The 27,729-nt window shown below is 36.1% G+C and overlaps 1 protein-coding gene across 6 annotated transcripts; it reads right to left on the bottom strand.

The window, feature by feature from the left end:
- Nucleotides 1-35: 35 nt before the first annotated feature.
- Nucleotides 36-27,710, bottom strand: SHLD2 (shieldin complex subunit 2). 6 transcript variants are annotated; one of them, XM_014877988.2, is made up of 11 exons: nucleotides 27,479-27,709; nucleotides 11,010-11,164; nucleotides 7,456-9,924; nucleotides 6,779-6,886; nucleotides 5,861-6,055; nucleotides 4,909-5,043; nucleotides 3,762-3,968; nucleotides 2,918-2,971; nucleotides 2,737-2,836; nucleotides 1,061-1,176; nucleotides 36-478 (listed from the first exon to the last, which is right to left on the bottom strand). In XM_014877988.2, the coding sequence occupies exons 3-11, from the start codon at nucleotides 8,951-8,953 to the stop codon at nucleotides 306-308; spliced, it is 2,586 nt and encodes an 861-aa protein (XP_014733474.2). In that variant the 5' UTR covers nucleotides 8,954-9,924; nucleotides 11,010-11,164; nucleotides 27,479-27,709; the 3' UTR covers nucleotides 36-305. The 6 variants fall into 6 exon arrangements, 4 of the variants coding, with proteins under 4 accessions (XP_014733474.2, XP_088024961.1, XP_014733473.2 ...); XM_088168835.1 differs by adding an exon at nucleotides 19,436-19,507 and having other exon boundaries at nucleotides 2,737-2,971; nucleotides 27,479-27,706; XM_014877987.2 differs by having other exon boundaries at nucleotides 2,737-2,971; nucleotides 27,479-27,706.
- Between the last annotated feature and the right edge of the window lie 19 nt (nucleotides 27,711-27,729).

The following is a 27,729-nucleotide window of genomic DNA, read 5'->3' as shown; positions in this document are numbered from 1 at the left end:
TAGTGAACTTTACTGTGGAGAAAAAGGAAAACAGATACAGAAGAAATTTTGGAGTTTATTAACATAAAAATACATGTATAAAAATATACTTTATGAAAATCCATCAGTATTATTCCAGCAGTATATACTATTAGTAGATATTTCATACCAGTCCTTTTGATAGTTTTGCTTTTTTCATAAGTTAAACCCAAAATCCTTTATTATAATTTAAGAGATTTGCTTTCTTCATTTGCAAAATGAGCGAAGTAATTTTGTTTCTGCTTCCCATCTGTATGTCCTTATGGTCTTTTTACTCAGTGCAGAGGTCAAAGATCATGATGAAAATTTAGCAGATGGAAATCCATTTGCAAAGGGTAGCTGTTCTCATCTAGCACAAAGTGGCTTCTGATTTCCAACAAATAGGATGCTTCTGTATCTGTCAGCAGTGAATGACACAGATCTGCTACTATTGCACTGTAGGTTATATCTGAAGAGGGCACTGCAAAACACAAAACATTTCAACTTACACTTGATTTTCACAATAGCACCTAACATTCAAGTTCTACCCCCATGAATCTCCACTGAATTACTGGAAGCGAAGTTCAACATTTGAACAGAAAATTAGCTTTTATTTTTAATTACTTTTTAAAAACAATGAGCTGAGCCTGTTTCTCATTAAACTGCTAACACCTATGAATCACATAAACCACCTCTGAAGTCAAACAGGATGTATCAAGTGAAGCTTGTCTGAAACACAGCTCAATGTTTCATACCATGAAAACATGCCAGCTACTTCTAAAAGTTCCTAAGAGATGCTATTTTACACAGAAGGAATCCATTTAGCTGTTGAATATTTAGGTATATAACTACAATTATTTAGTTATATACTAGGTATTCATACCATCTCACCTTCTGTTGTTGCAGCCTCTCCTCTGAAATTCTGAATTTGTCAGACAGCCACTGAAATATTCTTTAATGTTGGTTGTTTAGGGTTTTTTTTAAACTGTCAATGATTAAAAATTTTACTTCCCTTGTGAACCTTTCTGCCTGTTTCTATCACAAGTAATTCATGAATCAGTACCTACTAATCTCTTCAGCCAGTCTGCAGGAATATTGAGGAAGATTTTTTCCACCAACTCAGACACCACATGAACATAAATTTCATATCCTTCATCTTCTACTGTCATCAAAGCAGGTCTAGATCAGAAAACAGGGTTTCATGAAAGTTAGCTGCTATGCTTTGTTTTTTATTGAAGCAAAATTTTAGAAAGCACTACAGTTTAATCTTACTCTGCAATATAATATCAAGAAATAGAAAAAATGAGAAAATCTCTAGGTAGTCATCTGTCAAATCTGTAGCATTGGAATCAGTTTGAGGACTATATAAGGAAATGGCCTTAAACTGAGACAGGAGACTCAGATTAGACATTAGAAGGAAATTTTTCACTATTAGGATGGTTAGGATTGCCCATGGAGGTGGTGGAAATGCAAAGCAGGGAGATAAGCTTACGTGTATCACTTGGAATTATACCATCTGTATCAATATCACTCAATATTATCTGTCTTAATACATCACTTTATAGCCACATAATAGCAAGGTATATCTCTTGCAGTGTAATAAATACCAAATGTTTTCCCAAACCACTGAACAAATAAAAATCCCTCCTTAGAAATACTCCCAAGGTGATGCATTCTTACTAAAATGATCAGAAGAAAATTTTAGTGCAATAATGTCAGGCTTTTCTCTGAAAAAAATGGACATGTAAATTCTACATATGGATGTGTTCCCATGCTGAGAATACAAACATTGGAAATCTTTATCATTTTTCTACCCCCTTTTGTGCAGGAGCAAATTGAGGTCATTCATGCCCACTGAGAAAAACCTCTTTGCACTTCATCCTCCTTCATAGGAAAACAAATAGCAGATAAAGATGCAAGACTATTTTGCTTAGAGGAAAAATACTATGTCACTACATGGTTAGATAAATAAGATATTTAAGTCATATTTCATTAAGTAATAGTATTTAAGTCAATGATTCATAAAGCTCATTATGAAAGAGTTTAGACAGAATTTGAGAAAAAATTTAGACACAAAATTTACATATTCTAGAATTCTATTACATCCATGGCTGACTCAACAGACATTCTCTAGCTACATGTCTTTCAAGTCACTATGATAATTACATTTCAAAAGCCCAAGATAAATGTGAGAATTGAACAATTAGTTAATAAAGATGTACCTACATCAACTGGATCCACTTAGACAAAAAAAAACTAGGTGTGAACATGTGTCTCACAGTGCCATCTGGTGACAACTCACTATCTCTGATCTCCGAGAATGTTTATAGAAAACATTTGTCAATATTATTTCTGCACAGCTGAAACTGACTAATCCGTTTAAAAACATGGTTCTGCATTCACGGCATTTAAGGTTTAGGCTGGAACAAGATTCTCGAGGAGTTTTCCTTTGGTCCTCATGCTTTACACCATCATAGCTTTATCTGACACAGTATTGGGTAAACATCATTCCTGCATGATATAGTATTCAAAGAAATTTAAAAGTTAGATTTAAACTAAGAATATCATGTATAAATAATGACAATATAATACAGCAATTCAAGAACAACAACTTGAAAATTCATTAGAGAGATGGGGATTGCTAAACACACCTTAAAGAATTTTAGATATGGGGGAAATTATAATGGAGAAAGTTTACCCCTCTAATAATACACATTACTTTAGCTCTATTTTGTTTACCTGTAGAATGTTTTTACTTTGCTGTATGGCAAACATCTAATACATTGCTTGTAGATCATGTTCTCATCTGCCTCTAGCTCCAAACCACATTTGGCACAACCTGCATATGTAATCATAGGCAGAGAAGCCAAAACACATTCCAGTGAAGTGTCAGCAGAGAAGATAAGTTGTTTGTACTGACCAGTGGAAATGGTAAATTTCAATTCCAAGATATGGGCTTTCACTTGAATCACTCCTACAAAAAAAATCAAATCTGAATTAATTTTTATTTAGAACTGAAAGCAAAATCAATGCCCCTTTGTTAATACATGCTCAAAATTGTAGATACTTTATTCAGTGAAAAATCATGGTGGTTAAATATTATTTTAAAAACGTATAGAAGTACTACATTTTCAGGTACTATATCAGTAGATGCCACTATAGAAGGCGTCTGAATAAGAGATCAAAATTGTGCAAAGAATTCCCAAGTGATTTTCTTCCCACTGTTTCAAAGACACTGAAAAGCACAGCTTTAACAACTTAGCTTTTCACTATTTATATATAAAGTAGAATTAAATACTGCAAGAACAATTTTAATCACTTCCTAGAATTTAACACAAACCATAGCAATCTTCCAGGTTTATCTGGGAGAGTATGACTGTGTAAAATGTCTTCTTTGTAAGAAGTTTTCAATAGCAGTAGCTATTTTACTCTTGCTTTAGAGATTTCCAGTTTTTGAGAAACACTGATAAACTTTCAGTAATTAGTCACATTATTAGACTGGTTGGTGTGGACAACAAAGGTCAGCATTTCCCTCTGTGTTCCAAAGCTGTGTTTGCATGGCACCACACATCACACCTAACTCTCCCTTGGGCTCATGGGATGAAGGCTGCATTAAGTTTGGCCAAATACAGAGCAGCAACCTCCAGAATAAATTCAGAAACAGACCTGGGCTACCTTAAAAAAAACAAACTATCTTATTTCATCATCAGAGCATCTATTTTGCCTACTTATGCAGAAATTACACAGCTATGGATAACGTTTACCTGAGCATTTCTCTTCCAGGTGTGCTGAGAGCCTTGTCAACTCCATGAGGGTTGTTTGACTTTTCTGAAACTTTTCTTTAAATTCAACTGCCCTTTTGTCATCATCAAACAAGCACTCATAGGATGACCACGGAGTTGTGTGCAGTTCCAAGTCACCTGAGACAGAACTACTTCGGACCAAAAGGAATTTGAAGTCCCATATGTGGTCTACAGAACAAAAAAGCAAACAGAAGAGTTTACTTTCTATACCATGGTTAATTCATAGGAAGCCAAGGTCACTTACAAGACTGAGAAACAAATCAGAAGACATTCTCATATGGTCAGCTCTGGCAACTTCATTTCAAGTGTGATGACATGTAAGGTTTTTCCTTTCCCTATAAACTTTGCATGAGTTGTCCCATAACAGAAATTTCATTTCATCTCTACCAAATTCAGCCTTTTGAAAAAGAAACCAGCTCTGAAATTTGTTGTCAGCTCTAATCCTGGCAATGTCTCAGAGAAAAAAATGTTCATGTTATTAATCAACTTCCATTTTTTAAACTGTTTTTTAAACTTCTATCTCCAAAATTATCAATTTAACTTAAACCTAGTTTAACTTATCTTAAAAGAACAAGATTAGGAATAAATCAAAATTTGGTAGTAGTCACTGCTGAAACACAGTCTATGTAATTCTTGCAAGAGATGATTTTACTTAGTTACAGCTGGACTTGATCTCAAGACCATCAGGATATAAAGCCTGACACGAGTAACGTGGGAAGAAGAAAATGAAAATAGGAGTCGAAAGAACCCAGCAATTCATGCTAAACCAGACAATGATAAAGAAGACCCAGGAAAACTGCTAACACAGTTAACAATCATGGATTTTTTTATAGTTACATAACCAGGCACTATGCAAATAAGTGCATCTTGTATATAGATTCAAATTTTTAAATATTTATGCCTTCTCAGTCTTCTAACGTGCATTCAAATTCTGCTGCTGATGGCATTGCTTCTAAACAGAGATGTTAGAATGAGTGTAAAATATGTTACCCCTCCAAGGGAAGTATTTAAAGGTTGAATGGATAAATGTTACCAGTTGAATACTTAAAAGGCACTAACAGCTTCACAAAAATCCTTTTACACCTACCAATAGGTATAAGGATCTTACCTTTTTTCCTCTGAAGCTGGGGGCACCAGGCAGCCCCTGCTCCCCACAGAACCATCCTATAGTGTTGATCTCTGTTCTGTTCTACTGTTAGAATAATTTTTCTTTGGTTGCCACCTCTGTAGCTGTACACAGATTCTGAAAAGAATTGAAATTACATTACTTCTACAGTAAAAAGCATATAAGCACACAACTGCCACGTGCCTCAGTATTAGAGTGAAATCATGATATTATCACATTTTATGCTACAATTTAGAGCAAAGAAGAATACATCTACAATTTTTTTCTGGACAGAAAATAATCTGATGTCTTCTGTAACAGGAATTTAGTTTGAGGGAGTGCATGAAGTGTGTTAATTTACTTTTATCCATCTAAGTACTCAGTAATTGGCTAAGTCCCTTTGAAGAAGGAGGTATCTGAGCATCTTTCAGCTCCCAATCATCCTGACTTGAATAGAAAGAAATTATACTCAATGTCTCAGCAGCTGTTTTAAGTAGAAGTTCCCGTAATTCTGTAGAATACAGTGGAAGAAACATTTCTCTAGAAGTTTTCACACAAAAGAAAACCATAGTCATGTAAAAGGAACACAAAAACTATTAGTAACAGTACATACAAATGGCAACAATTAACATCTCTACACCACTATTATCCAGGACACTGCTTGTTTGTTTCAGTTCCACACTGAAACTATAGCATTTTTTCATAAATAATTTTTGAACAAGAACATCTGGACGGAATATCTAGTTCTAAGATTTACTAGAGCAAATTCTGCATTTAAAACTATGATATTGATGATGTGGGTAGAAATTTGTATCTTACTAATTCAAGATAATAATACAATGTGATCAAATTTTGTGCAAAGCTTTAAGTCAAGCAGTGAGAAATATTTTGCCTTGCAAGATTACTATTTAAGTTCCACCTATTGCAGAGGTTGAAGTTCAGTGCATGAACTTACCTGTTAACACAGAAATATTGACAATTTTCAGGATTGAGTGCACCAAAGTATTTGGCTGGAGCTGATCTAGCTGCACATACTGAACATCATCCAGTCTCTGAACTTGTCTTTGTGGAATGTCTCTGAAGTGTGGAAATTCTGATGATATGTATGCCAATAAGCCATGGAGAACATCACCATCCACTAGAGGATAAACTTACATGGAAAGAAGGCAAAGTCACACACTGTTTTCTATGCTTAGAAGTATAAAACTTATGACTTGGAACACTTTTACACTGACAAAATCAAAACAGTTTAAGAATAATTTTAAAGTAAGAAGACCCTGAGATATATAACACTTGATCTGAAATTAAACTGTACTTCAGGGTAGTATCAAGAGGAGACACAAAGTTAAGCTAAGTGCAATACTTTAAAACACACCCAAAAAATCTTGTATCATAGCTTGGTAGGAAGAAAGCTGCTCTTCATCATTGACCTCAGAATCTGCCTAAAGAGCTGGCATCACAATAGTGGACACCACAATGACAGTAAGAACAGTGGTGATACTTCCACGGTATTTTCCCCTCAGTCTCCAATGCTCCATGGCATGTAATTAATCATTTTCCCTGAATGGATCTACTTACTCCCTTTTGCAAATTTAATCCTCATGAAATCTCACACATTACACTGGGACACTGGGGTCTTGCTCTTTCCTAAACTAAACTTTTTTTTTTTTAGACTTCAGAGTGGTAGCCACCAAACTTTACCACGATCTCCACATGCCTGTCTAAAGTCATGTCCACATCTTGTGCTCATACCTTTTGTACCTTGCACACATTTCCATTTTATCCCATGTGTGAGGCATTGCCAACAAAATTGAGTACTTGAAATAGCTCTTTTACTGTGATTTTCATGGCAACTTATGCACTACAATCTTACATTCTTCTGGATTGAGAGCTGAGCAGTTTCCCAGATTCAGTAATTGACTGGTAAATGTAGACTGAAGCATGACCTCTCCACACCAAGGATTCTCATTCATTATCATATCTGCAAGAAAAAAGCAACCTTATCAACTCATGTGTTGACAATATTGAAGTGCATCATATTTTTCTTGACTATATAACCATCTTACATACAGATGTGCAAGGCACAGGGTTTGAAAAAGATCACTTGGAAACACAGTGATTTTTTTTCTTAGTCTACCAACACTATTTACAATGAGTTAATAAAATTTTCTCATTAGTTTGATGTAATTCTTAAATTCATTAGCCTCCTAGCAGACACTGCTTAGGTCTGGTTTGTAGCAGCACTTGTACTTTTCAGGAACAATTGTTTTAAAACACTGACATCTTACAGAACATTCCTGACTCCCAATGGCTGAGTGTGAGAGCAGACTTCCACAGAATAGTCAATGTTTCACTGACAAGATGACTGAGAGCTCAAATGATGTAAGTGATGTAAGAAAGCAACTTACAAATGCTTAGGAATAGTTCCAAATTACTTGTTACATTCTTCTACTTTAAACATTTTTAAGTAGAATTTTAGAAATTTTAGTAGAATTTTTAGCCATTCTAAAGTTCTGTATTTTAAAAAAGGGCAAACAAAAGAACTCTCACCTGTAAGCAGTACAATATCCCCAGGAAACACAGTGAGGGACCAAAATGCAGCACCACGCCACAGCACCACCTTTCTCTCAATTTCTGACTGGTCAATAACAACAATTTTTGCTACAGGAATTTTACATGAAGATTTTGGTTTAGTCTTCGTCTGTATTTCTTTGATATGACAAGGATGTACAACTGTGACCAAAATATTGTACTTTTGATCTTTGCTGCAGCAATTCTTAAGTAGTGATAGTTTCTTTTGGAGTTTCTTGAACTCTGTCATCCTGTCTGGAGCCACTCTCACTCCAGAACCAGGTGGAGAAGAATTCAGTTTAGCTCTCTTAGATTTCAGCTGTCTTTTAAATGCCGAGTGAAAAAGACGAGAGGAATCTTCATTCTTGCGGGGTCTTTTAGAAGAGTTCTTGTGAGAACAGTTCCCTTGAGAGCACAGTATTCCAGAGCTCAATGGCTCAATATGGATTTCATTTACAAATTGCTCAACAGGAACATTAGGTTCTTGAACCTTTTCTGCATTTTCCTGAGTACTTTCTTCCTGTTTTGTAGCATTAATCCAAACGTTTTCCCCATCATCCTCAGAACTGAAAAGTTCAAGAGAACTTGCCTCCTCTTCCTTATACTCATTTTCAGTCACAGTAGTAGTACACGTTCCAACACCAGAATCACATTGTAAGTGATCATACTGTCGTTCTTCAGCTTTTTTGCCTGCGTCTATTTCTGATAGTTTTGCAATTCTTTCCTGCATCTCATTCTGTGCAAAAACAGCCACCTGACTTGCAGTCACTACACTACGAAATTCAGTGTCTGCTGACACTGCAAAGTCATTTGGTTCTTTTGGTTTGGACTCCTGACTTTTTTGGAAAAACATATCCAAATATTGACTGAGATGTTCATGATGCTCACTTCTGTGACCTGCCTGAAGTCCCACAGACTTTAGATGGATGCTGACCTGCTCAGTACTGGCAACCAAAGCAGAAATATCAGAGCCGTTCACTTCTAAAGGACTGGCTTTTCTCTCAGTGAGCTCTGGGCAGCAGGCACGTGATGGTTTCTCTTGTGCAGCTGATTCTGCACAGCTCCGGGGCAGGTGTTGATCTGCAGCCTGATTTACATCTGCAGGTGTAAATCTATCTTGGGATACTTGACAATCAGAGCGAGTTAAACTCGTGCTCTCTTTAGGTGTGCCGGTACAAGTTACTGCCCCAGGGGCAGCAGATGTCAAATCCTTTCCTTCTCTTCCCGGGAACCTGTCCTGCTGAGCACTGTCCCCACTTGCAGGGACTCCTGTGAGTGTGGAGCTTTCTGCCTGGGGCACTGAGGGGACAGCAGCACCCTGGACCTTGGCAGAAACAAACCCGTGGGGATCACACAAACAGTGCAGCTCTCTCCATTTCCCACCAGCAGCGCCTGAACTACTTTGCTCCAACCCCTCCAGTGGGCTCTGAATACTGGGTGCTCCCACAAAAATATGAATTTGAGGTCTTTTTGACATTTTTGACGGCTGTGTAAGTTTGACTTAAACTAATGTGGTTTATGCAATAAGCACGATAAATACTAGCAAATGCAAAAAAAGATTTTACTTTTTCTTTACAGTTTTAAAAACATCTAAAATTCATGGGAGTATTTCATAGTTTAACTGATTAAAGCACTACTTGACTACTTAAAGCCTATAAAAATAGACAGACAAAATCTAAAAAAGGGAATTTTTTAGAAATATTTGACATGTCTTTGTGTCAAACTTACATAGAAAAATAAATTTACAGCAACACCTAATTTCTGATTCACAGAAACGCATTATAGTGAAGTTAAAATTAAGTTTAATTATCTACCTATTTGTCTTCATTTATTATTGCTAATGAAACAGTCAAATGTGACTTCACTTGATTTTAACTCATCTGAAATAAATGTAAGAAATCTTCACAGCATGGTTAGGAGATCATTTCATCTCCCAGAAAATTACAGTTTCAATTAAATGATTAAAACAGTAGAGATAGTTAAAATTAAAGTTTGCTAGAAATGCAGTATTTTGCATGCTGTTTTGGCATGAAACTACTGTTTCAGGATATTACGGACAAATTATTACATTATTTTATATATTATTATTATTATTCTTACTGATAAATTATTATAATTATTTAATAACCACTAAGAGGTCAGTAAAGCTTGAGCAGGCGATTCAGGATTTACTTTAATTCATTCATGTAGCATCAAACTACTCAAGAAATCAATAGCTTTCCTAGCTAATTAAGCCCACCTACACAGCACACAAAAAGAAGACCTTTTATTTTTAAAAATTTCTGCTGTGTAATTATAATTTTAAAATATGCAGAAACAGCTGTAACTGTTCATAAAAATGCTGATTACAGCTACTTGTTTTGGGAGTGCGGTTGCTAATAGAAGTTGCTTCAATAAGCAATTCTGCAGATGTAGAGAACACCAGAAAAAATCTGAGAGCTAATCCAGCTGTAAAAAGAAGGAAAAGATGATTGAAACAAATGCAGCATTGAAAAATATGCAAACTTTTCATTTAGCACTAATTAAATTAGCAACCATTTTCCTAACAACCCCACTAGGGGTCGATAAATCTGCACATTCATAAGGTTCGTCGTGCAAAAACCATAAACATCCTGGAATGCTGATCTCTGGTACATCATTGCTGTCACTGGGAAAGCAATATACCATCACCAAAATTAGATAGGGCAAAATACAAAGAAAAACAAAACCCAGTGACTGGTATTGCTCACTTTTATGCTCATAACAAAATAAATGCCACTTAAAACATTGGAGTGTCCAAACTCCTGTACTTGGACATTTAAATTTAGTCCCAGAAAACGGTAACTTTCAAAGGACAATACCCAAAGCTGTGAAAGCATTGAGTTATATAAAGAATGGTAATATACAAATAACCAGAAGAACAGAATTTACAGTCAATGCTAAAGTAGTGGATCAGCTAAAGGAAAGACAAAGCAAAGTGATAGTGGAGTCCCTACAGAAATCATGTTAATGAGTTTTGCAGATAAAAGGCTACCTAATACATGATGTAAAAAGCTCAGTAACAGATCTGTGACAAATAAAAAAATGTTACTAACCAGTTCAAATGGTAACTTGATAAATGTCCAGTTATACAGACATTTTAATATAATTTATATAATTATAATTTATCAGCCCCTCATTTTAAGTATAACTTCTCTTTTGCTTTTTGTTTAAAGGTTTAAAGTTTAAGGTTTTTGTTTAAAGGTTTAGAAGTTACACAAATATTCAGAAAGTTGTCCTTAACTTTCCACTTCTGTAATTTCTCTAAACTTAGGATTTGCTTTCCTGATTCACATTTTGCAGTGCCAGTACATTCAAGGTTGGATGGGACCCTTAGCACCTGGTCTAGTGAAACGTGCCCATGGCAGGGGGTTTGGAACTTGATAATTTTGAAGAACCTTTTCAACCCAAGCTGTTCTATGATTCTATGATCTCACCAAAGGAACTGAATCTTGATGCTATTTAATGAATGCTTACAATTAAAATATAGTTTATATTTTCAAAACATAAATTACCTTAGGAATGGTAAGTGACCTCTGCCTACTTTCTGATTCGTGTAATAGGTCCACTGCTGAATGGCCTGCTTTGGCAATTTCCAAGTGACTTTTTGGTCAAAGACGTCAAACTCCTTCCTGTACTAGGAATCATCAGTACTTAAAATCATTTAAGTCTGTAAATCAGAAAGAAAAAAAGAATTAAAGTTTACCTAAATTCTCCGTATGCAAAACTGTTTAAAGAACCTTTGTTTTGCTGCTTTAGAACAGAATTATTACTCACTTAATGAGTTTTGTAAGTGAAGTTCTGCACCTTGTTATAAAGAAAAGCCTGAAAGAACAACTCACTACAAATTTTAAAAGGCGAGCAAAAAAAATATCAATCATTTTAGTAAAACTCTACTGCCACAAAAACAATCCCTTTTATACTGTAGTTAAATGATCTGTGGGCAGACGCTGGGTTAACTAACTACACCAAAGATAACAGGAGCTAAAACTCATAAAGACAGAGCTGAAACCTGAATGCACATATCCATTATACCTGTTAATAATTACACCATTTCCTAATTTGTGGAGAGGTGCTCTATTCCTAACAGCCAATGAAAGCCAAGCTTTTTATCTGTGAAATGGTCAGAGTCTGATTGACGGGTCAATGATCGATTAAAAAACAGTAACTACATCAGCAAGTTTTACAATTGCAAGACATTGCAATTGAAGTTTAATATACAGAAATATATTATGCTACATAGTGTATTTCCTCCACTCTAAACACTAAAACAGGAATTCTAAATTAAAAGGTTTTTAAAATAAACTGTCACTAAGAGCTTGTTGATCTCTAGTGATTTGCTGCACATAGAACAAAATTAAAAATAGCTTTAAAAATCCTCATCCCATAGTTACTCTAGAAATGTTCTGATGCTACATATATGACCTTAAAGAACCCCTAAAATACCCTAGAAATGCTCACTAATTTTATTCCATATTTTTCTACTCATTGATAGTATCCACTCACCAGGATAATCATTAAGCATTATGCCACAGTAATTTAAGAGGGTGACACAGCTTCAGCTTCCTATCATTCCTGAATATTCAGGGTAGCCACATGCCTCAATCTCTGTTTTGAGAATTTACATCCAAATAGTCCCATCAAGTCTTTACTTAAACCCTGTACACTAAAAGTAAACCACACTAATTCAATCTCCAGTTCAGAGTTTATGTCTGTTACGAAGTTTCAAGCTACAAATAAAATTACAGAAATAAAAGATAGCAATGCATCATAAGACAAAGCACTATAGCAATATAATGCAAAAGTGTACTTTCTCCTCTAGAAACACTAGAGTTTTAGGAGATATACAGTGTATTCTTTTAACTTCCTACTTTGATTTGCTCTAACTTGATGATGAACATCCTAAATGGTATGTGGTTAATGACTTGATCCCTAAAACATCCAAGAAAACATGATATTGTCCTTTACCTGCAGAAAAGCTGCCCCAGTAAGTAATAAATACATAAAGTAGGATATTCTTTAAATTCTAAATTTTAACTTCTATTATCAACTTTACCCTCCCTTATTCGCATACTGGACTTTATACTCCTCCTACATGTAGTATAAAAATTTAAAGAATTGATCAATCTACCTTACAACAGAAGAAACTGAATTATTCATAGCCATCTTCAGAGTATTTAGTTTCAGTTAAATTCAAGCTGTAGGGTTGTTTGGCTGGGCTCTTCTTTTTTGACAATTCAACCCATGTGATTGTGGAGTAGAAAATCTACTAAGACAGTTGCCAAACAAAGGAAAAACAGAAAAACTTCTTGATGCAGAATTCTGACTAAATCACAGGAAATCCTTCTGGCAGTTTCACATGCTGCTCAGATCTTCCTCCAAAATTCAACATGATCTTTTTAAAAAGCCAGGTACTGCAGGCTGTAGGCTAACTGCAAGCCAAAACAGCAAGGATATAGTAACAGTCTCATACACTTAGAGACTGAAACAGCCTCTGGGATGAAGTGATGACACATTACAGGTTTGATTGCAACCTGCACAAGCAAAAGAAGGGTGATCCTGCCAACAACTCCTGTGGCACTGCAAGAGAATCAATATACCAGCAACAGCACCATCTACTAAATCAATAAGTTTGGTCCAAACACACATTAAGAGGAGCACAATGGAAAATAAAAACAGACAGAAGAAGTAAATCTAAGCAACTTGTAGCTGAAGCAAACTTACTCTACATAAGAGTGAGAGATGTATCATGTGGGCTTAAAAGAAGATTATACGTGTAAGTGAATGGCAGCTCAAGGAGATTTACATGGATTGAATTAGCCAAGGCTGGTGGGACCTAACAGGAAGTCAAGGGAACACAGATATGGGAGAACATACACGTACACATGGGCAACTGGGGAAATGAATAGGATAGGCCTCACTTCTGTCATCAGCTGTTTGGTGATTGTTACAATCACCAAATACCTTTTATCTGAATTCTAATACAAAGTTCCAGGCAAAGATTGTAGTCCTGTCCATAACTTACCCATTTAACCAAACGCAATTTTACACCAGGATGGTTATTTGGCTCACATAACACCACGTCAGCACATAGAATACTGTGCACAGAGGCTGCTGTCAACCAGACCTGTGGTACAGCAAAAACCCTGCTCGTTGATATCAAAATTGCTGAAAAACACAAGCCTTTGTTTGCCTACAGCAGTATCTGTAATCATCATAAAGTTACTCCTAAATGAGGTACTCTAGGTTATTAGTGGCCATAAAATAACTTCTATTAGTGCCTACTACTGAAGCTAAATAGCAGCAATACTAATCCATGCAGTATTTAGTTCCTCTCACTGGCTATTACCAGAGGACTACAATTGAACCATTTGAACTCAAGATAGGTACAGCTGGTTTACAAGTACATAAAACCTGCATTCAGCAATACATAGCCATAAAACATGAGGCATCCATTTTTTTTTCCTTATTTGGAGCACTTTCAGTAAAAAGATGATTTTTAGAATACGGAACACCTATGGTTTAGGTATCACAATAGCAACCTTCCTAAATATTCCTGCAGCAGCAGGGAAATAATTTAAACTAGAAATCAGTGTTCTAAGCAGTTCCATAGCCTGACACTGTAAAAAAATGTTAAATCAAAATACTGAGAAAGAAAAGGCAAATTGTTCTTCATAACTATTACTGAACTATTAATATACAAAAAGAAGGCAAGCAATCAAATGGCATTGCTACTTGCCATTTAACGTGTACATACTTGCCTGCAGGGCCTGTGGTTTCTAAAGCTGGGCTCCAGAAGGAAAATATTTCCCTGGATCTCAAAAAAAGACATTTCTTCTATAAATACAAGCTTGGATCATAAAAACGCATCTACTGAACAGTTGCATTAGCAATTTTATTTTACCATTATTACTTTTTGGAACCAAATTATGCAAAAATCTGCACACTGATAGTACGCTTTCAATTCAGCCACTGAGATAGTCTTCATTGTGTTTGAAAATTAGAGTAAAGGTTTTAGGCTTTTGCGATTAACTTGGTAATTTTTTCCTCACTGCCTCTGTGCCTTTCAAGATGCCCCCTTAAGTAAATGCTATTTATTGATTTTTGTTTTGCAATACACAAAAACATATAATAAAGGAGATATGAGCATCCAGTGGCTGCTACAAACAAAAGAAGTTAAAAGTTCTAGAGAACACTGACCTTTTGAGTAGAAAAGAAAGATAAAGGTAAAAGGTCAAAGATACATAAACGTGCCATGCACATTTCATTGAAGAACACTCATTCCTCAAAGCCTTGTTTTTGAGAACTATTTAAACAACTAAACTACTATACCTTCTCTCAAGAAAGATATTGTTCCATATATTTCAGCATATTAAAATACCACACAATATTAGAATGGCATCATTGTGGCTTTTTTTTAGAAAAACTATTTAGTTTGCAGAAAATTTTCCACAAGTATCATTACCAGTGAAAATCTATGTTGGGGCTGAAACATGAAAAAGAGGCAGATAAAACAATACAGGACCTAAGATGAAAGCAAGGTCAAAGAAACATAATAATAGCCTGATTTCCATCAGATTAACTGCCAGATTTATAAGGACCAGAAGATAAATATATATATAATAAGAAATATTTAAAATACAAAGCCATCAATATTATTTTCTCATCTTTACAAAAGCCTTTCTCAAAAAAGATGAAGCTTTATAATGAAAACCTGGATGCTGACTGCATGTTCATAGTCAAAAATGGGATATTGTCACTGTTTTGGACAACAGCCATAGACATGACTGTCCTTTTGTTTTGTACTGGGGGAGACAGGATGCTGAAAAGATGTAATTCTTAAGTTTACCATGGAAAGTAATCTACTTTATTTTTTTACCATGTCAGTAATCTACTAATGTCAGGAAAATGACACACAAGTGGTTATGTTAGCAATAGACCTGAACTGAAGCTACACTTCCTCTTGCCCTTAAGTGGGATACTTCTCATTTGTCAGCATCACTAAACACTCACTCCAAGATGTCATATTGGAGCACACAAGTCATCACTAGATCAAGTCATGTTCCAAGGCTGTTCAAAACTACAAACTACACACAGAGCTCCAGAAGAAGCCAGGTGGCACACAAGCCCACAAGACACCTTTAGACCAACAGCTCAATCATGACTTCATTTACTTCATCACTGTTTATACAGGATCCCTCCAAAAGAGCAAACATTAAACCTTCCTGCAAACATAAACGGCAACAAATACTTCTTGTCAGCACTGAACCTATGGTGCCAGTCGTATCTATTGCCTCCCCACCCCAAGCCACACTGTGCACATTTTATCTGTTCCTCTAGTGTGCAACTACATCCTTTCTGTGGTAGCAATAGAGCATTTCTGTGAGGTTCAAAGGAGCTGGCAATCCAATGCCATCAATAGCTGAGCTCCTCAGTACTTTCAAATCTCAGGAAGATGAAAGCTGGCTTTACATGCTTCTATAGATCCAGTGTCTCAAAAGAAAATTTCAAACATATGCTTTGCTTTGTACGTGAGCATTGCAATTTAAACAAACCTTTTGAGAGATACATGACAGAACTGACTTTTATATCCAAATCTAGAATTTCAGTTCTTGAAAAGGCAAAGGATTTTCAAGATTATTTTAGTATTTCCCTTTTGCACACACCCCAGGAATACACTTCAGCTGTAAGTGAAAAGGATTTGCTCTTCTATCTATAAATTGAGAGGTTTAAAAGTTTTTAAGAGATAAAGCCCCCTTAAGGAAACATAACCTTCAGACTTGGGCCAAACCGTCTCTGCACACTGGTGAACAGCGTTACAAAGATCACGGATGGTTCACTGCCCACACTTGCTCCTTGCCGTGGCCACACAAGGAACACACCTACCAACCTCCCTGCAGAACTGCATGAACGTCAAACACTCTTCCACAGCTATTCCAGCTGAGGAGTAAAGTTGTTAATTTACTAGAGCACTGCAGGAAACCAAGACAAAAAATTCAGATTATTTTAAGTGAGACAGAACTACAGCGAATCTTCTGGGAATAGAAACAAAGTTTTCAAGTCTTTTGGCATTTACCTAGGAAAAATGAAGATATGATAAATAAAGAAAATTAGCATTAGATTTTTAATACATAAGCCTTTACATTTGAGTGGTTTAGATGGATATTAGTTTAGCAAACTGGTTAAGCTTTAACAGGGAACAGGTGACACTGAGTAACTACCAACATAGCTGACTGAGCCAAAGGTGCCTTTTAGATGCAAATTTCCTTATTTAAAAGAGGTAGGCTTTCTCTCAGACTTTAGGGCAGCAATGCAGTTTGACTATTTATTAAAAATAACTTGACTGTCTATACTTCAAAAAATTGTTGATCACAATTTCTATCCCACCGTGCCCCAAATAGTTAAAGGAAATCATCACAATTGCACAAAACGTGAATGAAGCATACTAATTAAATGCCAGAAAAAGCGATTTGGCCTTTTCCATGTAATTCAACTGTCTGAAAACACCTCAGGCAAAATCAAAAAACTCAAGGTATGATGTAACAAGTCATCCTGGGTCTCCCTCTACTGTTGCAAATCACAGTGTGTAGCAGCAGGGCACAGTAGCATAAGCACTGATAAAAGCCTTCTTGTACCTTTGTTCTCAATCAAAGCGTATCATTTTATTCACTGTTTCCATTCGAGGCAATACCTGTGCTGTGCTATTATTGCTGTGTACCTTCACTCAGCTGCCTTTGATTCAGCAACTTTTCTGTATGTTTTTATTACTTGCAGTACTGTGTAGTCCTGCCCCTGAAATTTTAAGTTGTTTAACTTCCAAAGCTCCTGAAATATGAAGAGTTAAGAATGGAAACTAAAGAGATTTATCTAGTTATTCATTTGTCTTCGTGCAGAAGCTGCTCCAATCTGAAGTAAAACTATAAATTGCTTCTTTCTGCAATATAATGCAGGGAAAGTAGAGATTAAAGAAATGGTCACCTCATAGTTTAACATCTTGTGTACTGGTACTGTAATCCTGTTTGCAGATGCAATTTCTTTTCTGTAGGCCAAATGTTGCAAGTTCTATACCTGCTTTTCACTAGAACAGAAACAATAGGACTGATGTACACAAGGCCAATATTGGCTACTAGCACATTAGCATATTCTTTATCCAGAAAAGCATGTGAGCTGTCATACAAAGCTAAAATCATACCAGTCTTCAAAACATATTTCAAAAAACACTAGCAGGAAGTTTTTACATACAACAGAAGCAGCAGTGGCAACGTTAGAAATCTATCCTTTTAACAACAATTCTGTTTAATGTCCCAACACAGAAATGAGTTTGGTACTGAAGGAGCTCCGAAGAGTGTTTTGCAACCCATCCTTATTCCATGTCAAGTGAGATGATTACAGAAAGACAGTTACTGCTCCGTGTGACTGTGTGACTCGTGGTGCTTTAGTGCCACACACACCCACCTGGATTTTACATTCTGTAAAAACATGAAAGAGGAAAATGAGAGGTGAAGAAACACAAGGAATTTGCAATCCATTGGATACAAAGTACTCTTTGTAGCCAACTGGACTTGAGTAATTCCAGGTTTAACTTGATTGTGTTAGGAAGCACATGGAATATAAATAAAACAGCTACAGTAGTATCGAGCATATGACAGGAATTGAGTAAATACATATTGTTTTCCCTTCCAATAAACTTCACATCAAAACCTGTTTATACGAGCTTACTTTAAAAGATTTTAAAATCAGCAGATAAAGCAGAAAACCCAAAAAGCTATTACACTAAACATGTGATCCATTATCTTTCTCTGGAGATTAGTAATCTTTACAACAGACCAGAGAGACAGGAATTCAAAAAGTAGTACAGTTTGTTCTATCATGGCTAATGTTTTGAGTTACCTGACATTGCACTGCAAGAACTACACCTATGTTAACACTACATTTTACATAAAAACTTTATCTTGCAGGTAAAACTAACATACCATCTAAATGAGTGTCAGTTTAAGAGCCACGTGCTCATAAAAAACATTAAGTGAGGTATGGCAACATTTCGTGTTAACCATTATGAAACACTGGAGCAGAATAAAAATCTGAGATAATAAAATACATAAAACAAAACCACTAAGACATTTACCAGCATAAATCTAAAAAATAACAAAGGGAGATCTAGTTTATATGATGGAAACCAGATTAAAAAATAATTGAAGGTATCTTTTCAAAAATAAAGACAGCATTCATTCAGTAAATACAAGGTATTCAGAGACAAGTGAGAATCAAAATAGTAACATATGTCTATCAAAAGGAACTTTATGATATTACAATATATTATGAACTTCAGCTGCCAACAGAAAAACCATACAGAAAACTGAACAGTCTGATCACAGTGAGAAAAAAAAATAGAAACCTTCGGGTACGGATGGAAAGTTTTACAATATGAGCAAGTGCAAGAATTTGATTTGATGAAGCTGAAAGGAAAAACATCCAAAACAATGTCTATTTAAATTGCATTCCTCATTAAAAAAGGCAAAGAGAGAAGAGGTAACATAATTAGAATTAAGAACAATCATAGTTTTTAATTCCTTCATGAATTATGATGTTACTTGTCGCTTCTTTCTCCATATGGCAAACAAGTAAGTTTTACTTTACCAACTCTCAAGGAAGTTGAGATTCCAATCCCAAATGGGAACCAGCTGTCAAGTCCCTTTACCCATGCTTATCCCTTTAACTTGGGAAACACAGTGTTTAAAAAACTGTGCTACATTTTATATCCAGGTAAGTTTAAAGGATAAAGTTCTGATCCTGGAAGCTATTCTATGCAGTTCCCTTCTCCAGGAGCTCTGAAGTGACAAACTGTTTAGTGGGCATCTCAGCTTTCCTTGGAGCATGCAAACGTGAAGGAAGCTGTCCATCAGCAGCATTCTCCACTGCTGAGCATTGCAAAGCCACTTACACTGTACTGCTGGACACAACGGTGGTGTTATGTGAAGTTTTTCCTCTCCAAACAGAGCCCAGCTTCCCGAGACTATAAATATTAAAAAAAAAAAAAAAAAAAAAAATGAAAGCCCCTTAAAAATGTCTTGACTCACATTTACCTTTCAAAAAAGAAAATTTCGCTCTTGCAGCCAACATCAGCATTTTAGAAAGATGTGTGGAAAGCTAACCCAAATAGATAAAACCCTGATCTTTTAAATTTTCAGTATTTCATCTTACATAAATCAAAATACAGTTTAGTGGGGACCGAAGCTGTTCCAATGTAAAAGTTATCTAGGCTTTTCCACATTACATTGGTTTTCCAGTCTAGTTCCAGGCTCCATGACAGAAATTTGCCACCTTGCTTCACATTAGTAAGAGTACTCATGATACTTCAACAGTAGTTCTATCCCATTATTCTAAAAATTAAATAGTGCCATCTCAGCCAGAAACTAGATGACAGGAGCAGAACTGTTGGCAGAAAGCTTGCCACTGATCTTTAGGATTAGTACAGCTTCACAAGCATTGATGCAATGAGGAGTTTGAGCCTAGAGTAGGAATTGAAGCCTCACACCCTGAGAAGTCAGAGCTCTGCCTCCTGGGCTTCCATCGCTGGGCACAGGAAGGCCAGGGAACAGCTCAGCTCCAAAGTCTGTATTCCCAACAGGCCCCTTAGAATCAGCAATCCATGCAATTACAGAGCCAGTAAAGTCGCCTTCCTCCATCTTATCTCAATTTCATGCTTTTTTATGATCTAGGGTGGGAAAACAGAAAGAAACAAACAAGTCTAAGTTCAAGAAACCACACTGCTTTAAACAAGTAGATCTGACATTCTCAGCAAACAAAGCACAATCATATCTACACTGGCATATTCCCAAAGAACTCATGCCAACCCCAGCACTTATTTTCTTTGCTTGTTGAGTAATTCCACCTTACTTGGCATTTCAGAAATTTTTCTAACAAATACAGTCACAGGTCAAATTATATTACCTACTGTTCACCTGCCATCATCCAATTTGCTGGATGAAGACTTGCTGAAAGACTGACTTCTTTTCAGACGTATCAAGCATACAGTATGAAAATAATTGAAATAAAATCTGCTGACAAAAATAAATGTAATGTATTTGACAACCATTCCTTTTATCCAAACTGACCCATTGAAGTAGCTTATGGATGAAGCTACGGATAGTATTTGTTATTCCAAGAGAACTTCTGTTCATTCCTTTATCCCTAATTTCTATGGATCTTTTAATCCAACAGAACCTGCAAATGCCTACATAACTTCTATTTTTCATCATCTCCTACATAAATCTAATGAATTGCAGTTCCATTAGACCTCACTATTTCTGTTCCTAGGAATGAATAAATTGAATATGCTCTGAAAAAGGATAAACATTCAAGACAAGAAGTATTTTACTTATCACTATGAAAAATAATCTAAGACTTTAATATATTTCTTGAAGAAAATCAAGTCTGATAGGAAAGAAACTGTATGAGTTTATTAGAAAAGCAAATTCCAGGGATACATACTGCCCATGCTCCATAATTTCTTGCCTATATTCATTCAGATATGAGGACCTTACAAGTTTGTCTAACCAGCTCAGTTCCAAACAATACTTAATGTATTTGTCCTCCCCATATTTTTAAGAAGTTGGGAATAAATTATCATTCGGATTTTTTACAGGAACAGAGGCAATGAAAGGTTAAGTAATTTACTTTTGCTTGCACAATAAATTGAACCAAGTGTAGAACTCACTGATTTAATCTTACATACTCATACCTTAAACATTGCACTGCCATTCCCCAGTGCATAATCCTTCACCTTTTTGATAAAATACAAAACCCATTTCACCTCAGCTTTTCATCCCGTCACTTGAGATTTTTAACAGTCATCATTCCAGTTATATAATTTCTGTATCTACAATACTCTCTTCCTGCAATATGAGATTTATTGTCCTCCCCTACTTTTATTCCTTACTTGAAGTCTCAGGTGCTGGTTTACAAGCACAAAAGAATCAAATGACTCATAGTCAGGGTTAACACAGGGCAACTGATGGAACTATTTTTTTTGTTTAGTTCCGGAAGCTCAAACACTTTTTTAAGGAACCTTATATTGTGCAGAACACACCTACACAATGAAGCCTTAGTTTTTAAAATGTTAAGAATTACTTTAAGTCCTGAAGCAGTGCCCTATATTCTATTGTGACTTTAGGACTCATTCTGGGAGAAAAAAGATGAGTGTTTTGTCACATAACAGACCTTTTTTCTTTTAGTTAACAGGCCCATTAACTTCTTTAACTTACATGACCTTCACTGAATTAGCCATCTAATAAACAAGATTAAATTGCACCTAAACCTCAGTAACATTAATGGACTTTTTACTACAAGCATGAGTTCAGTGTAGGTGAGGGGTAAAGTATTTAGGGAGAACAGAACAGTGACAGAGAGTGGCTTTTAATTCCATCCTTCACCTATTAATCTATTACTTTGAGGTTTTTAGTCACATGAGGAAGAAGCTCAATTTCTGCTTAGGTAAATGCCACAGCGATAATGTAGCCTTAAAACCTGAGGTGAACATATAGCATCCTTTGTTCAAGAAAGCTGATCTCTAACGATAACTGAACAATCTAAAAGCACACATCATTTAGATTGCCATTTAGTGTTCCTTTACGGAACTAAAGAAAAACAATAGGCTTATGTGAAAACTGACAAGATGAAAGAAACCAGGATAAGCTGTTACAAATTCCATGGTGTTTTGAACTCATTTAGTCAGAAGACCACAATATAGTAGTCCTTCTGAAACCAGAAAATCTCTTACTAATGATATGCAGAGACGCCACCTTTCCAGTACTTCAAAATAAGCTTAATTTCAACCTACTGGCTTTCAAAAGAAAAAAACAGAAAAGATGAAGTAGAACAGGTAAGTTAGACATTATCTTGCCAACATTGACAAGATTAGACAATAAATAATAATCAGGAAAAACTTGATACAGTGTTTTCAAAAACTGTTCAAGTGTGCTCAAGAAGGGACAATTTAATTAAAACAGAAATATTTCCTTTTCTGACCCATTTTCTCATTCTGAGATTCCTCTGGGATGAGCTACACAACAGTGATTTTGTGCTGGATCCCTACATCCAGAGGGTACCATGAACAATCCTGAGGTCTGTGAAAGATGACCAAGAAAAGTGATCACAATATCCATTTTTACACCCAGAACAGGAAATCCATAACGTGTTGAAAAATACCAGCCAATATACTCCTGGAGTTTTCTAATATTACCAATTTCAATTACACCAACAAACTTGAATAGCAATTCTTAATGCTTTGTGGGCTTCACCCACCAACATATTTCACAGATTTAAGCATTTGAACATATTTTAACAATCTTGATTTCCATAACCACTCTTCCAAAGTGAAAGAGGCTAAAGTTGATTTTGCTAATAGAAATGCAAACACACAAAAAGCACTACAGGAGACTAGTATTCTCTAGTTCATAAGAGCTTTAATGTTTGTTATTTAAACAATACACACTACGTTTATGTCAACAACTTCTGACTGTCTATTGAGTATTAAACCAAGAAAAAACTGGTTTGCAACCTCTGATGCTGTAATTCCAGGCTGGAAAGACCTCAGGTATAATATTCAGCCAGACAGCCAAGGACACCAAGAGTTGCAAAAAACATCCATTTCAATTGTAAATGTTACTTTCAAACAAATAGCATTTCACTCCTGGCAAACTACTTTCTACTATCTGTTATTTGCTATGTTCACTGAAGTAGACAAGAATTTTCTAAAAAACATAATTTCCAGGAAACAATCTGGCTAAAGTACTGTCTTTTCTTCCTAACCTTATTTAAGAGAACAAAGCTGGCATGCTCACACTGCATCTGTGGAAGATTTATGCTTGTGTATCTATCAGTTTTCCCATTACTGGCTTTTTCATCAGCTAATTTCAAAGACACTTAACAGCGAGATGAGAATCACAAATATTTCAATATTGGGTAACTATATCGTGCCCTCTTTTGTCTTTTAAATTAGAAATGAGGAAATACCAATCAAAAGCTCAAGATTATGCCACAATGACACAAACCAGCTGCTTACACAGATTCTCAGTGATACAGGAATTGAGAAAGGAGAAGCCTTCACACTGACCCACAAAAGCCTCTACCATGAATGGCCTCGTTGATGGAAAGGTCATTGAAATCAGATTGTTACTGACTTGAGCAAGCTTTGGGTCAGCTCTGCAGTCCCTAGAGTTACTTTTTGTCCTACCCATCTGAAAACCAGAAGTGGTATTACAGGGATAAGTGTGATTAAAAAGCATATTTAATATTTATCAGTTAGATTATCTGGCAATACTCATTATCAATATACTGACAGTAACAGTATGAAACATGGCACTGAGAAGTTCTGTGTATATATAGACTGCCTGACCAAGAGATGAGGGCATCAGCTCCTCTATACATGAAGAGCTTTTTATATCTGCTCTGTCACAGACTGAAGTAACCAGTTGGCAACATCAGTCATCATGCACAGCAACTATATAAACAGATGGAGACAGAAGGTCTTTAAAGCTAATAAACAGAAGCACAACCACTTTTCATTACAATCAAAAATATTTACTCATGAAGTAGTTATCAGAATTTATTCAATATTTTGATTTCTGCAGCGAAATTGTAAACAAGTTAAAAGCTCAGAAAACTGATCTGAACCACTTACTAAGGGTTTTCCCAAGTACCTTTCACTTACAAATTAGGAATCTTTGTGAAATTCACATCCTAAGTAATGGACTAATGGATCTATTACCAGAATTTTGAAATAAGAACGATATCTTGTTGAAGAAATCTTATGTTTGATTAAATAACAAATTTAAATATTATTTTACTCAGCTATAGGTTATTTTTGTAGCAATGCCTCAAGTGAAAAAACAAGACTCACTTTAGCTTAATCCCTACTAGGCTAAACCTATAACTTCCTACTTTACTTGCACAATTATGAATTTCACTCATATTACTTTTACAGTGCTATAGACAAGCAAAAACATTACTATATACAGATGAAGAAAACGATATCAGCTTATTACTTAAACTTAGCAGTCAGGAAAATCTTCAATTTAATGCAAAGTAATACATAAAAGCTTCAAATAATCAGACCACAGGTACCTAAGCATCTCATTAATAAGACAAAGTATTGAAAGGTTTAAAGCTTTTATCTCAACAGGAAATAATCTGAATACCTTTTCCTCAATTTTGCAACATTGCAGAAAACACATCTCAAACTTGTAGCACGTGCAAATTAACTTCTGCAGCCTGCAGAAGTCTTTATGAAGGCAAAAGGAATAAATGAAGAAAACCTACAAGTGTGCTCTCCAGATCTGCTATAGCTCAACACAGCTGAAGTTATTTATAGAGAAAAGGCTCTAAACCAATAGATCTCAGTACTGGTATATTATGCGATCAGTAAAAAGGCTTTTAATAAGCTTTGGTCTCTGATTGGTTGTAAACAGATGACTGAAATGAAGATTTCTAGTCAAGTGTTCATTTGGTAAAAGTGCTCATATAGCCAGTCACAAATTAAGGGAATGTTCTGTCATTACCTAATTCATGTCCTGCCTGTAACAGCATCTCACAGGGACAGCCCCAGGAGGATTCCTGAAATGCAGCTTCTCTGCTTCTCATCTGCTCTGGTCAGCTGGTAAGAAGACTGGGATGTAAGCTGGGAATAGCTACCGTAGTTTCTGAGGGAATTCAGCACCAGCCCAAATAGCTGGTACTTCAAATAATATAATGGATTAAAGCAGGAAGTATTTGATTCTTGTCTTAGATACCTTTTCTCAATAGAATTTTTAAACCTGACGCATAAAAAATTAGTCCACGTGCTATGAAATTGCTAATATACACCTTAAAACAGCCGATTGCTTTAGGAAGGCATAATACAGCATTTATTGTCCTGACCTATAATAAAAATAATCCGTTAAAATTTATATATAAGATATTTTAGAAGCAGCTTAGAAGAAATTAAATCAAGTTGTTTGTCTCCCTCAGTTATGTTTCACAGATTTTAAATAGAAACTAATATCCTTCATGTACACATAATTGAAAATGACCCTGCTGCAAAGTCCATGAATCATACAGACAGCTCCTACCACACAGGTATTGAGTTTTCTCTACTTATCTCTCTTCAGATGCAGTCCCAAGACCAAAACTTCGCATGAAATTAATGAAGTTAGTGAAACTTCTGGTTGTGAAGACAAAAAGATATCTTTTAATCTTTTGACTTTTTTTTACTGATGCTACTCAAATGTGAATCTTCTGATGGCACCCCACATGCTATATGAGAGTAAAGAATGAAGAAGATAAAGTTCTTCTTTTATTATTGCAATTATCTCTTTGATGCCTGCTAGAACTCGTTTGAAGCATGCCATTTATAATTTCCTCTGGCAAACTGATTTTGATTCAACTGCTCACTGCTTAGTACGTAAGAATACTGGAATGGGGGACACAGATAGGGTCATAACTCTTGCCTCCAGAAAGGATTTGAATTAAACAGAAATACGGTACAGACCTGCTGGGTTTGATAAACTGCCTGTAAACTGTACATATTATTTCAGTCATAAAAATGTGCAAAATATAACTCCCTAGTTATCTTATCTCCTACAATATTTAAAGACTAAGAAATCTAACATGCTGATTTAGTTATTCTCAGCATCAACCCACAAGGTTGTTAAATATTTTGCCAAAATCCAGTCTTGTTTAGAAAGGAGAGCAGGTGTGGTACTGCCATTGCTTCAGAAACAACCGTGCAACAGAGCCCCTGGAGAGATCCACGTGGTTCTCACATTGTCATGTCCCATGCCCAGTCTCAAATGCATCCACAAACATGTGCTACAAACAGCCTGACACTGCAAGCAGCTGATAATTGAGTGTGCTCGTAAATCAGAGAGAACACAGCTGAAAGCAGGATAGGAGTAAAGCATATTAACCTTAAAATGTAAGGCTACATGCTTGAGCAAACTGGCTTATCGCATTCTTCATTTAACCTCTGTGTTTGAGCAACGATATTCCGACCTACAGAACAAGGTGGAAATAATTACCTGATAATTGCCACAATACCACTCACCACCTTCTTCCCTATGCATTTACAAAATTTAAGAACTTGTACAGAAACTGAGCTCTAGCTAACGAGAACATGCAGATGACTGAAATCAAGTAGTACCTCAAAGCTGATACAACCACTGAGAACACTGCAGTTCTGTGAATTGAAAATTAACACCAAAATAGGTTTTCGTAAACCTCCTATACTATGTACAGAAAGCCAAATCAGTAAGCTTGTTTCTGAAGCCCTGTGTGAACATCCAAAGAACAAAATGGCCTAAGAACCAGCTCCTTTCTTGCTTTTCCCCCCACCCCCATTTCACTATCAAGGATCTTTGCTCTCTAGACTACAGTTATAAACCATCCTCATTACAGATAAAAACCAGCCTTATTAGTGGTCCTTAAGAGAATTTCTTCAGATTCCTAGGACAGAGAGCAACATCAAATCAAGGTAACAATTGAGCACCAGTTGCCTGAAGAGTTTATGTGAGTTAAAGAATCTGTGACTAATCTTCCTGCTGACAAATACACAAAAAGTTAAAATTGCTTTCCCACAAGCCTTGTAGCACAGCCCATGGTGGTTAGAGATTCCCACAGCGATAAAGTAACTTCCTGGTTATTCCTGGCTTAGGGGCATTGGCCTCCCACAAACCAAAAAAGAAAAAAAAAACCATTGTATTTTCCAATTAGCAGCCCAAACCGACAGAAAATGAACAAGCCACTTAATTCTTCTAAAATGAACCCAGTTTAACAGTACAGCACACTCCTTCTGATGCTCTGAAAACAAATCTTACACAGTTAAAACTAGTATTTTTAAGGGATGTTTCCTGAGCTACATTTAAAAAAATGTATTTGAACGGACCAGGACCCAGGAAAATGCAAAACAGTCGAGCAGACAAAGTAGATAAATCTCAAGGTCTCTCCCAACCTCAGTGATTGAACAGTTCTATGAAAGCAGCCGTGTTAACGAAGCCTGTGTCCCCTCTCGGCAGGGCAGCACTTAAACACACGTGGAAAAGCTGGGTTCTCCCCAAAGGCTCTTTTCCCCTGAGTGCCGAGCACTGGATATGAGCACGCCCCCACTTGCGCTGTACGTGGGCCAAGAGAGGCCTCGGTTTGCACGCGGCTGAAGGGCGGCACGTGAAGGTTACTTGCCCCGGGCTCCTCACGGGCCGCAGC

Source organism: Sturnus vulgaris, chromosome 8 (genome assembly GCF_052056855.1).
Source record: "Sturnus vulgaris isolate bStuVul1 chromosome 8, bStuVul1.hap1, whole genome shotgun sequence".
Classification (NCBI taxonomy): Eukaryota; Metazoa; Chordata; class Aves; order Passeriformes; family Sturnidae; genus Sturnus; species Sturnus vulgaris.
Note: the sequence above shows the minus strand (reverse complement) of the source record. Positions and strands in the feature narration are given on the sequence as shown.